This window comes from Hylobates moloch, unplaced genomic scaffold, assembly GCF_009828535.3.
Source record: "Hylobates moloch isolate HMO894 unplaced genomic scaffold, HMol_V3 SCAFFOLD_11, whole genome shotgun sequence".
In the NCBI taxonomy this organism is placed as follows: domain Eukaryota; kingdom Metazoa; phylum Chordata; class Mammalia; order Primates; family Hylobatidae; genus Hylobates; species Hylobates moloch.
The window spans coordinates 36,880,832-36,893,793 of record NW_026652286.1 but is presented as its reverse complement, the minus strand read 5'-3'; the positions used below and the strand labels follow the sequence as shown (position 1 = coordinate 36,893,793).

The 12,962-nt window shown below is 39.4% G+C and overlaps 1 protein-coding gene across 2 annotated transcripts; it reads right to left on the bottom strand.

Moving 5' to 3' along the window:
• Positions 1-7,643: 7,643 nt before the first annotated feature.
• On the bottom strand, positions 7,644-12,934 carry ZBED5 (zinc finger BED-type containing 5). Of its 2 annotated transcripts, none has more exons than XM_032166610.2 (3): positions 12,708-12,934; positions 10,998-11,111; positions 7,644-9,973 (listed from the first exon to the last, which is right to left on the bottom strand). In XM_032166610.2, exon 3 carries the CDS (start codon positions 9,799-9,801, stop codon positions 7,720-7,722), a length of 2,082 nt encoding a protein of 693 aa, XP_032022501.1. In that variant the 5' UTR covers positions 9,802-9,973; positions 10,998-11,111; positions 12,708-12,934; the 3' UTR covers positions 7,644-7,719. The 2 variants fall into 2 exon arrangements, with proteins under 2 accessions (XP_032022501.1, XP_032022502.1); XM_032166611.2 differs by having other exon boundaries at positions 7,644-9,941.
• Positions 12,935-12,962: the final 28 nt, after the last annotated feature.

Here is a 12,962-nt window from a genome sequence, read left to right as displayed (position 1 = left end):
ACAGCCATCTCCACTCCTGCCTTTCAAAACAGGCAGTTGGTTGAGGAAAAAAAAAGGTGCATAAATGTTGCTGAATGAACCTGGGAAAATCTGTCAAGAATTCCAAAAACTTTTGAGACTTTGACAATATACCATTTTTTACTTCTTAGAGTATAAGAAGTGATGTCTAACCTTTACATTTATACATCTAAGAATAGCAAGAACACTTTGCATTTTAAAGGCCTCCTATAAAGTCCCAAAGTGCTTCCAGAAGGTTAGGTGATTCTTCCGTAGCTATAAAATGGTTAATTGCCTAACAACTAGGAAGTGCTCTGGAAATGGACATCCAGAGTGATCCTTAAAGTATTATTTTAGTAGCATTGAGAAAAGCCTTGAAATAAAATCTTATTCTGTTATTCCAAGCTTACTCAGTGCTATATTATTCAGATCAGGGTTCCCCTTACAAACTTTGGGCAGGATGATAGGGGCTACTTCTCTTGAAATCGTATGATTCAAGGTGATTCAAGGTGGAGGGAATTTAAAAATTAAAAAAATAATTCCAACAGTGAAATTCCTAAGGGTGAGTCTTTGCTCTTCTACCCACTAAGAATTCCGGGTTCCTCTTCCCAAAAGAACAGAAGAGTGGGGAAAGATTTGTGACAGCCAAAAGGACATGGTGTAGCAAGTCAACTTGGAAGAGTTACTAGAGATGGCTTAGCAAATATTCATGCCTTCACTCAACTAAAACAAAAACAAAACAAGTCAAATTTCGGCATTTTTTATAGATCACAGGCTTTTGTTTGATCAATGCACATTTCTTTATGACAAAAGGTAACGACAATGATTTTGCATATTCCCAAATTTGGAAAGTTGTCCAATTTAACAGTCTCAAGGAGCCTAACATGGTGCTGTGTGGGATGAAAAGAGGTTCAAAGTATGATCCCTGTCTTAAAATTAAGATACAGAATCTTCCAATTAATATGTATATTTTCTAAAGTGGGGTCCTTAAACTGCTGGATCTCCTCAGAAGTCTTTTGAGGGTCCCAGTATCATCCAAGCTTTGAGCTTCTCAAAAGAAAGGGTATATGATACCAATAGGTCTACAATACTCATTACAATAGCTCTTCCCTCAATTCCCTCATACATTTGTAAATACTCCCTAAAGCAGGTAGCCTAACCCTCACCCCTTCCCTATGTTTAAGAACCACAGTGGCTTCCCAACACAGTTGAAATAAAATCCAAACTCCTTATACTGGCCTATAAGACCCTGAGTGTCCTGCCTCCTTCCTACCTACTGACAATTTCTATGATGAATTCCTCAGCACACCTCACTCTTTCCTGCATCAGGGTATTTGTACTTGCTTTCTTTCCCTCTGGAATATTCTTTCCCCAATCTTCATTTGATTGGCTCTTTCTTATTACTGAGGTCTCAGCTCAAATGTCATTTCCTTGGAAAGACCTTAGATCACTCGCAGTAAAGACCCTCCTTCATTTACTCTTTTGAAAAAATTTCCTTGTAGCACTTATTGTCTGTCTCTCCCACTAGAATGTAAATTCTTTGAGAGCAAACACATCCTTTTTAAGTTTCTTGGTGTTGCTACAGATTTAGTCTAAGTTTGATATTTCTTTCAGCATGCCTGAAATTTTAGCAAGTTAGAGACAAATGTAGGCACTCAGGTTACCACATAAGCCCTCTGCCCTCTTCGTTGTCTTGTGGCTTTAACCACTAGCTGGGTAAATAGAGTGGCATTATCCTTGCTCTCACATACACAGGACACTTATCTCTTCCTTAAGAGTGAGGAAGTATCTTTTTTTAAAGCCACCATACTATTGTCTTTGCTTTTCTCTGGTTTGTATTGAGTCACATACTATTCCTGGACCAATTCTGTGGTCAGAGTAATACTATACCTCCAGTAGGTTTTTATCCAGGTTTCTCAACAATTTTTCTAAGGGCAATTGCATTACACTCACCAGTGTCTTTCAAACAGTGGTCCATAACCTGAGAATGAATTAGGAAATTAACTCTTGGGTTATAACCATTACTTAAAAAATTAACTAGACTATAAAATTTGAAACTGCATAACATATATGACGAGTTAGTACTGTTTTATGAAACTTTGGTGTATACACACAAACACACCTGGATCACCATATAAAATCTACTGGTGGAATGGAGTCAAAAAAAGCTTGAAAGCTACCATCTTAGACAAAACAGGTTGACTCCTAAAGCTGGAGTAGGGTCAGCTTCAGATTATGTAGGGAAAGAATGGATATCTGAAGTAAAATCAGGGTATGATTTAGAAGAGGAAAATCCATGCTGGGGAGATAGCTAACAATTTCCACTACAGCCTGCTTGACACTTTAGTTGCTGGATTCCAATACAGTCATAACCAAACATTTTCCCCTCCAATGTCTTCTAAATTTCAAAGTATTTATCCATTCCAAAAAGGCACTTCATTCTTTCCATCCAACAAGTATCCATGATGGGGCAACTCATACATTTTATCATTTGGTTGGTGGAAAGTGTACATCTTATCACCCTAACCTTTACTTATGTTTAAATTTTGATCTTATTGATAGGAACTTTCGAACTCAGTCCATTTATTTATTTATTTTTTTGAGACCGGGTCTCATTCAGTCACCCAGGCTGGAGTGCAGTGGTGCAATCACATCTCACTGCATTCTCTATATCTTGGCCTCAAGTGACTCTCCCGCCTCACCTCCTGAGTTGCTAGAACCACAGGCATGCACCACCACTCCTGGCTAATTTTTTTATTTTTGTAGAGACAAGGTCTCGCCACGTTGCCCAGGCTGGTCTTGAACTCCTGGGCTCAAGCAATCTTCCTACCTCAGCCTCCTGAATAGCTAGGACTACAGGTGCAAGCCACCATACTTAGCTAATTATCAATTTTTTTTTAGAGATAGGGTCTTGCTATGTTGCCCAGGCTGGTCTTGAATTTCTGGCCTCAAGGAATCCTCCCACCTCAGCCTCCTGAATAGCTAGGACTACAGGTGCAAGCCACTATGCTCAGCTAATTATAATTTTTTTTTTTTTGTAGAGACAGGGTCTTGCTATGTTGCCCAGGCTGGTCTTGAATTATTTCTGGCCTCAAAGAATCCTCCTTTGGCCTCTCAAAGTGTTGGGATTACAAGTATGAACAACCACGTCAAGCTGAGAGCTCATTCTAGTTCAACATCTTTCACTGAGAAACTAAGGCCTAGAGAGGGGAGTGTACTTACCTAAGGCAGTTAATTAGTAGCAGAAAACGTCTGTCTCTTGACACCCACTTAAGAATTCTTTCCATTGTACTAATTAACAGTATACTTATGCCAACTTTTAAAAATAAAGGTAAACAAACGTGTAAGTTCCAGAGGCAGCTAGGTTTACATAGCTGACAAATTCTTTCAAGAATTGTAGGTGACTTACATTTGGGGCAGCAAAGCTGCATTTTTAAGGCAACAGGGGAATTTATTAAAGAAATGCTGCTGGCTGGTGGCTCGTGCCTGTAATCCCAACACTTTGAAAGGCTGAGGCGGGAGAGTTGCTTGAGGCTAGGAGTTCCAGGCCAGTCTAGGTAACATACGAAGACCCAGTCTCTGCAAAAATAATAATAAAAAAGCTGGGCATGGTGGTGCATACCTGCAGTCCTAACTGCTCAGGAGGCTGAGGTGGGAGGACACCTTGAGCCCAGGAGTGAGGTTACAGTGAGCTATGATTGTGCCACTGCGCTGCAGCTGGGATGAGACCCTGTCTCTAAAAAAAGAAATATTGCTTTTGAAGTGTTTGAAGGGCAAAGACTAGTTACTGCCTTATCTGTTTAAGTGAGGTTAAGGCAACCAGCATGCATCACCACACACAGCTAATTTTTGTATTTTTTTGTAGAGATAGGACTTTGCCATGTTGCCCAGGCTGGTCTGGAACCTGTGAGCTCAAGTGATCTGCCCATGTTGGCTTCCCAAAATGCTGAGATTAGAGGCGTCAGCCACTGCACTGGGACAAAGTTAATTTTTGTAATGTTACATACAGTAGGAATTGTGTTTTACCTTAATACTTCACTTTTTAAGCTAGGAAACTCAATTCACTGTTTACTTTTTATGTTATTAGAAATTTACCAAGATTTATGAATGACACATCATACATACAAAGAGCTTATGGTGTATTCTTGTACGTGGGGTGGTAGGGCAAGACAAACTTATGAAATAATCACAATTAAGAAATCAAGGCAATTTCAATTATTGTAAATATAGGGATTAAAAGTGGGAAAGTCCTTTTGCGTTGGACACAATAGGGGAATTTTACTGTTTTATGCATCAGTTGGAAGAGCAGCTATCATTTGAGGGTGCCATGAGAATATAATTTAGTCCCCAAATAGCTCTTCCATTTATTAAATGGAATGCTATTCATTTCTTCCTCTAAGAGTTGTTCTCTCTTTTGTGTGAAAGGGTTTATCAAAGGTTTCCCTCCAGCTCCAGAGAGTGCTTCATTATTACAGTCTCAGGGACATTACAGTGGCAGAAGGGTAACCAAAGGGTTTTGGAAGTATGGAAGAAAGGGAGGCTGGCAGTGCTTGTTACTTGGTTTCCTTTGGTTTTATTTAGAGAAAAAAAAGCCAATTCTGAAGGGTAGGTAGGGTTTAAATATAAGGGAAAAGAATCTTCTCTTTGGGATTCAGTCACGGTAAGTACACTTAGGTTAGGGTAATCTAGAACTAGTTGCTCTCTGGAACTCGACTTGTCTGTTGTCCACCAGACCCACCTTCAGGTGCTAAAAGTCCATTCTCACTAGCTGTGCATGGTATCCATAATTTAGTCCTGATATGTTACAGATGAGGTGAACAGCTGGCATCAAGAACCAAAATGGCTAGGGTCAGCATTAAAAAGGTCTAGTAGCAGACAGCAGGGTCTCAGATAATGGACTTGGACTTAAACGCAGGAATCTAGAGTCTCCAAGGAGGTTAGGGGAAAAGGACTGGATAACAAGAATGGTTTTATATTTTAAGAGGCTGATGTCTTGGACCAATAATCTAATCAAGGGCTCGAACTCAGCAATCGCAGCAGTCTAGTTACCAGGCTTGAGGTATATGCTGGACACAGATATTAAGAAACTGCACATTCTTCTCAAACTAGGGTATAATTCTGGGACTAGTAAATAAAAAGCATTGCATATACAAGAAATTATGATACATCTTCTAAGAAATTAGTAGTTGACAGCAATTTACTCTATATTTTACATGAAAATAAGCAGTCATATTTTAAATTAGACAGCCAATTTTGGGTGAATTTAGAAGTAAACACAAGACTTCAAAGAAATGTCCAGATTCTAGTAGGCAGTTTCACGCTGTACTTCCAAGTCACTGTTTGATAGTCTTAGAAAAAAGTTCAGACGGCAGTGATGGGAAAAAGCACTGTCTTTGGGAAAGACTTATTTTAAACTAAATCCTGCTAATTACCTATGACCTAGGTCAAGTCCAAAAATGACTGAATCTCCTAAGATTGTTGTAAAGATTATAGATAAATACAAAGCAACTATTAAAGTGCCTGACGGGCTGGGTGCAGTGGCTCATGCCAGTAATCCCAGCACTTTGGGAAGCCTAGGTGGGCAGATCACCTGAGGTCAGGAGTTCAAGATCAGCGTGGCCAACATGGTGAAATCCCATCTCTACTAAAAATACAAAAATTAGGCCAGCTGTGGTGACTCATGCCTGCAATCTTAGCACTTTGGGAGGCCGAGGCGGGTGGATCACCTGAGGTCAAGAGTTCGGGACCAGTCTGGCCAAGATGCAGAAACCCTGTCTCTTCTAAAAATACAAACATTAGCTGGGTGTGGTGGCACATGCCTGTAATTCCAGCTACTCAGCAGGCTGAGGCAGGAGAATCGCTGGGGGGTGGGGGTGGGCGGCGGGGGGGACTGAGGTTGCAGTGAGCTGAGATCACGCCACTTTACTCCAGCACAAACAAACAAAACTAGCTGGGGGTGGTGGTGCACGCTTGTAATCTCAGCTACTTGGGAGGCTGAGGCATGAGAACTGGTTGAACTCAGGAGGCAGAGGTTGCAGTGAGCCGAGATCGCGCCACTGTAATCCAGCCTGGGTGACAGAGCAAGACTCTGTCTCAAAAAATAAATAAAATAAAGTTCCTCACAGATAAATAAGTGCTTAATAAGGCAACAAGGGGGAAAAACCTGGGCTAGAAGTATGTAATCTTGCCTTGGATCAGGAAATGTGCCATGGTCTGGTAAACTGTTGAGTCTCCAGAGAATAAAAATCCAGATTAGAAGTGTGAAGTGTAGATTCAAGTTTAACTGGAACATGGTTGGATATTGCAGAGAACTAATATATGCTGTACACCTATTCCTGATCATCTACTGTTAGGAGCTTTATATTTATACATTCACATTTAATCTTGATAACAACCCTTCAAAGGAGGTGTAATTGTAATTTTATAGATGAAACAACTGAGGTTCAAGTTCAGATTACCGTACATTACAAAGTAAAGTAGGTACTTGAACCTAGTCATTTTACCACATTCTGCCTTAATGGTGGAGGGTGGTACCTCTACTCCCTAAAATGGAAGTTTCATTAAATGAGATTAAATAATGGTTATCTACAGTAGTTCTTGACTACAGGAGTAACATAAATATTTAACACTGAGTTGGTGAACTGTGTTGCATGACGTGATGTAGGAAGAGTAGCCCAGAGACAGGAAATTCAGTCAGGAATTTTTTACAATATTATAAGAACAAACTGATTTCTGGTCTAAGCATCTCTGACTACAGTAAAGTCTCATTAATTTATACTGCATGTGGAATTTACAATAATCTATATAGGAACTGAGAAAAAAACAAAGTATCTGAAAATGCTCTTCACACTTCATCCCCTCTCCCTCAATAGTTCAGCCTGAATCATAAAACTATGACATTCCTCGATGACTTCTGCATAATGGTCACATTGAACTCTAGTTAATAGAATAAGTGAGCCAAAGAACCCAAAGGGTAGCAGTGTGTACACCTGCTACCATACCAATCAATGAATGTAGGAAATCCCCTATTCCATTTTTTGTTGGTTCACTTTCACCAACATTTTTTTCCTTTACTGAGCATCTAATTTAGTAAAGCCTTTTTCCAGATAATGGAGATACAGATTTGGATAAGACTCGATAAGACTCTCTAAGAGCTTAGTCTGAAAACGTTGGGAACCATGAGACCATCAAGGAGTTCACAGTTGAGACAGACGCAAACATTAAATACAAGTGTGAAACAGCATCAAAATAGGAAGATATAGAGAATGAAAGTACCTACAAGTCAAAGTGTTGAAGCAAATAGGAGCCTATCAGAAAGTAAGACGGGGACAGAATCGTTTTTTGAGACCTGAAACGATAAAACAGTGTGATATGTTTAGGGAATGGCAAGAAATTCCATGGGATTGGAGAGCTGCAGGGTAGACAGGAAAAGATAGGTAGGGATTAGATCCTGAAGAGATATGTTAAGGGACTGGGACTTTATCTTGTGGATCATTATTTCCCAGTTATGATCATGGAACTCTTTAAAATTACAACGTAAAGAAATACCAATAATAACACAATATGTTTAAAATTTTTGATTCTTTAGCTTTCTTAAAATCTAAATAGTAAAAAAAAATTGAATCATTTTATTTAAAACCCCCAAATACCAGAGATGAAGTAAATCATCTTTTATTTTCATCTTACATTTGGTTATCATGAGACATGCAAACTCCTCCAATTTTAATGAGAACAGTGTTTTTGTGTCTTTTTATCACATATCCGCTTAATATTAGGTGTAATGTTGCTAAGTCGGATTCGCATATGAGGTGCAGCATCAAGTCTTTTCCTATATTTTGTTTTTGTTGCAGCGTAATATGAAAACCCCGTTTCACACAGGTGCATTGTAGCAAAAGGAAGAAGTACACGCACTGCACGCCTTGCAATGCTTGGGTATTCCTGAATTAGGCTACTCCAAAAATCATTTAGTGAAAGTTCACTAAAATTTTGCTTCACTTGAGAATCAGATGTTAAATCAATCAGGCTCTCATAGTCCCGTGCTACTAATGAAGCTGGTTTAACAGTAACTGTAAATGGATTTCTAACCCAAGCATTATTGTCATTTGTTACAGGAAAGTATTTTAACAGAGTAGAGCGCAAACCCCTTAGGTGCTGCACAATGGCACTGCAAATATCTTTATCAACTGTAGAATTAATTTCAGTCAAAAAATCACTGAGTGTAGGAAAACAATCAAAGTTTTCTTCTTCTACAGATGAGGCCCAAAATTCCAATTTTCTTAACAATGACGACATTTTATCAAATACTGTAAAAACGGTCACATTTTTTCCTTGCATTGACAAATTAACTTCATTTAATTTAGTAAAAATATCTGCAAGATATGCAAGTCTTAGCAGCCAAGATGAATTTGTTAAACAATCAGATAGTCGAAAAGCAGAATCCATGAAAACCAAAAGTTCACGACGAAGTTCAAAAAGTCTTACAAGAACTTTACCTCGAGAAAGCCACCTCACCTCTGTATTTAGAAGAAGTGCTGTGTGCTGAGCACCCATTTCCTCACATAAAATTTTTAATAGTCTGGATTGATGTGGTCGAGCTTTAATATAATTGATGATTTGTACCGCCTGGTCTAGCACATTTTTTAGAGATGTAGGCATTATTTTAACTGCTAGTGCATGTCTATATAACAGGCAGTGACTACTGGTGCTTTCGGGAGCCACATATTTTATTAAGGTGACAGCTTCAGCAATTTTCCCATCCACTGCCCTAGAAGCATCACTACAAACATCAACACATTTTTCCCATTCAATTTCATGTTTCTGCATAAAACTGTTGATACAGTTGAATATTTCTTCACCGGTAGCATTACTTTGCAAAGATTCACACAGGAGTAGGTCTTCCTCAATAGACTTATTAAACCTGTAACGAACAAACACAAGCAGCACAGCAAGTCCTGAAACATCAGCTGATTCATCTAGTTGCAGTGAAAACCCATCACAAATTTTCAGTCTACAAACAAGCTCTTCTTCAATGTCAGCAGCTAGATCCTTAATTCGACGTGCAACAGTACTGTTTGATAGCTGTACTGCATCTATTTTTTTACTATATTGTTCATCAAACATCCGCATCACTACATCTTTTGCACAAGGTTTGATAAGCAATTCTCCAATAGTATGAGCCTCTCCACTCAGCGCTATATGGTAACTTACATTGTATGATGCTTCTGTAGCACTTTCGTTATCTGTATTCACAATTTTAGGTGTTGGGGGTTTATTATTTTCAGGTGAATCGAGATGTTGCTTGAAAAAGCTTATATCTTTGTCTTTATATGCAGCATGTTTAGTTTCCAAATGTCTTCGAAGCTTACTAGGGGCTAAAGAGCTATTTGATAAAATTTTCTTACATAATACACACTGAGCATGAGGTGCATCTCTATTTCCGAAGTAAGTAAATCCAAAAGACAAATAACTTTCATCGTATTTTCTTCTTTTTGGTTTTTTACTAAATGTTATTTTGTTGGAATTGGATATAAATTTGACCCTGGAAAGCTCACCTTCTGGTTTTTTAGAAACTGAAGGTTGCAACTGTTTATCTTCACTTTGTAATATTCCAACCTTCTGATCATTTGATTCAGACACAATCTGATAACAGAAAGATTCCACTTCTTGTTTAAGACTTCCTTGTTTCAGCAACAGATCCATGGGCAATGAGTTTGCGGTACAAAACATGGTTAATTTAGAATAGACATTGAGTATCGCAAATGTGTTGAAATTATAAGACAGGATACAAAGAAGAGGAGCAATCATCAAAGAGATGATATACAGCAACACATCAGTTAATTTGTAAATGCTGCCTATTCATCAATGCGCAGATGGAACATCATACGTTCATGTATCAGGTGATCTGTCATGCGACTTCCTGGTGCTCTCAGGTATGGTACACCTTTCTTAAAGGTAGATTATCACATAAAAATAAAACCTATAGAAATGAGTTTAGCAGTCTTAATCTCATATTTAAATAAACATATTAAAATCAACCACAAAGAAAAACTAATCTTAGCATCAATCTTTTTCTCAAAACATTTATTAACTTAGAGAATATTAATATTCTATAAAACATAATTTGGGAATCACTGAGCCAAGAAATTATTAAGAATTGTTATACATATTTTTAAGAAAGGGACCTTGAAGAATATGTCCCACGGCAGGGGTTGGCAGGCTTTTTTTGGTCAAGAGCCATATAGTCTCTGTTGCAACTACGCAACTCTGTAGTTGTAACATGACAGCAGCCATAGACAATACATGAAAGAACGGGCACAGGTGTGTTCCAATAAAACTTTACGTACAAAACCAGACAGCATGGGCCATAATTTATCAGCCCTGTCTCATGGTATGTAGTATTGTGAAATCTCTTTTAGCTTTTGATGCCTACTGCCATTAGATGTTATTAGTTGTTGATACTATTATATATCTGAAGTCCCTTCAGGGCTAGCAACAATTCTGAAGAAGTGAATTAAACACACACACAGTTCCAAGTTTTGTGAGATACATAATTCTACTGTATCCTAAATGCTATGTGTTAACAATGAAGAATTAATTGTATATCAAAAGTTAGGTACTGTTTCTCTGGACTTAAGTTATATAAATGTTTACATTATCCAAGTTAAGACTCAATGAAAGTAATGTGTATTTTTATAGATTACTCTGCATTCTATTTATACAACAGGTGAAGACTTAACCAGGACCTAAAAAAAAATATAAACTCTCATTTAAGAGGTTTATTTCTCATATAATAAAACAAATCAAAATTAAAAGGATAATGCAATCTAAGGATTGCTAAAGAATACTATTAACTCTATAAATTAAGGCATAAAATTATGTCTGTCCAAATATAGCTACTTTTGATTTAAACTTTATAACCTGGCTATAGAGTAAGTTTTGTATTCTCATGTTAGATCTTGAGTCAAAATGGTTCTCCTATTAAGGGGTAGAGGATAAGATACCTGAAATAAGGTGTTCTCCTTTCTGTAATCCCTCTCTCCACCTTGGCAGCTTGAAATGCACTCTTCAAAAGAATAAAATTAAAGGATGGGGTGGGAAGGGGAGTAACCAAAAGCCTAGAATGAGAAAAATTAAAATTAGACACAGTAACAAGCAGAACTAACTATAAACCCGTAAAATGGGTTTATTCTTTCTGGATCTAAGCAGTGCAAATGATTCTTTACTGCAATGCAGATCTTGGACTGAAAGAAAAGACGCCTAGCACAGTAAAAATTCTAACATTTTCATCCTGTTCAATATCTTGGCAATTTAGGTGCTTTGAGATGTTCCCCCACCTACTGACTTCATAGAAACATGTTAAAACACCACCACCACCAGACTTTCAAGAACTTAAAACTAAACCTAATTTTTAAAAGTACAGCCTCAACAACATCTCTAAAACTAGGCCTTGAATCTAAAATGGAATTATACATAGAACTATTACATGAAACAGTCCTTTCACTACAATCATTTTTAGCCCCCCAGTGACCAATCTCCTCAGGTAAACAATGTTTAATGACTGATGATTGTTTACTGTATGCCAATTACTGCTAAATCCCTCATACAGGTTATCTCATCTATGAAGAGACAAGGATTAATAACCCCACTTTAGAGATAAACAGACAGAGGTTAACACATCTTGCTAACACCTCTTGTAAGTGAAAAACCAAGTTCAGAGCCCAAAAAGTTTGACTGCACAGCCCATGTGTCTAGCCATTACTTACGTGTTCCTGAATACTTTTAATTCCTCAACTACTAAAAAATCTGGTTACTAGGAGTTGGGCTATGCAGAGAAACCGATGAACAATGGGTTACAACTGCCAGAAAGCCGAGGGTCTCATACTAGCAACAGCATAAAGCCCTACTTCTCATTGGGCGCAAAAAAGCAGATTCTCCTTCCACAGTCTCCTTTTGGATTTTGCAACGGAGAACTTTGTGGAGCTGCTGGTTCACGTAAAAGATTAGGATCCCTCTCGTTGCCAGAGGACACAGAAGAGTAGGAAGCTTTTGTTTTCAGAAAGGAGGTCCTCATCCCCACCTCTTCAAAGGTGTTTCCCCGAATTTCTCGAGGACAAACAATCTGGACTCCTTTGAGAGTAAAGTTTCCTTTCCACTCCCTGAAGAGCGGGGAAAACTTCCGTCTTTAGTCTCCTTCCGGTTAAACTGACAAGTATCAGTCCTTTCTCCCCTATCTTCGGGCGGTTCCGGCTGGGAACAATACCCTCAGGGTCAGGAGGGCAGGATCTGAGTGCAGGCCAGCCAAAAACATGGGAACGGATGCTCCTTCCAACACCTAAATGCTTTTTTAAACGGTCACCTGGATGTGCAGCCAGGGCCAACTATCCCTCAGCTCCTCCCTGTCACAGGTGCGCGCTGCCCACAGACTGCCACAACTGGGGGGCTCCCTACGAGTCGCAGCCCACCCTCGCCTCAGGACTTCTCTCGCGTCCCCGGGCGACCGCCTCCGCTAACGACCACATGAAAACGTCTCAGCACCCAACACCATCTCTCTATTTCATCTCCATCAGCGATGGAGAGAACGGATTTCGCCGCGGCTGGGCTGCACAGCAGCGCCGCGGTCCCCAGCTGAGCCCGCGACCGCCATTTTAGGCAGTTCCAGCAAGCGGCCATTTCAGAGCGCACCGCTTAGCCGCGGCGGCGGCTCTGCTCACCTTCACCGAGGCCTGAACAGGGTCAACAGCCAGTCGTCGTGGACTGGAGGGGGAGGGGAGAGAGGGAGGGGAATGAAAAACAAAACAGAGAGGAAAGAAGGATTCGGGGACAGGGTGATGCTCTCAGCTCAGGGATGTCGCCTAGGCCATCGCCATAGAGATCCGATTAGCGGCTGGCGCGGTCGCTGGTCTGAAGATAAATTTAGCACTCTAGAGCACCCGAACCCTACAGTCTTCACGAGCGACTCTGCTGCC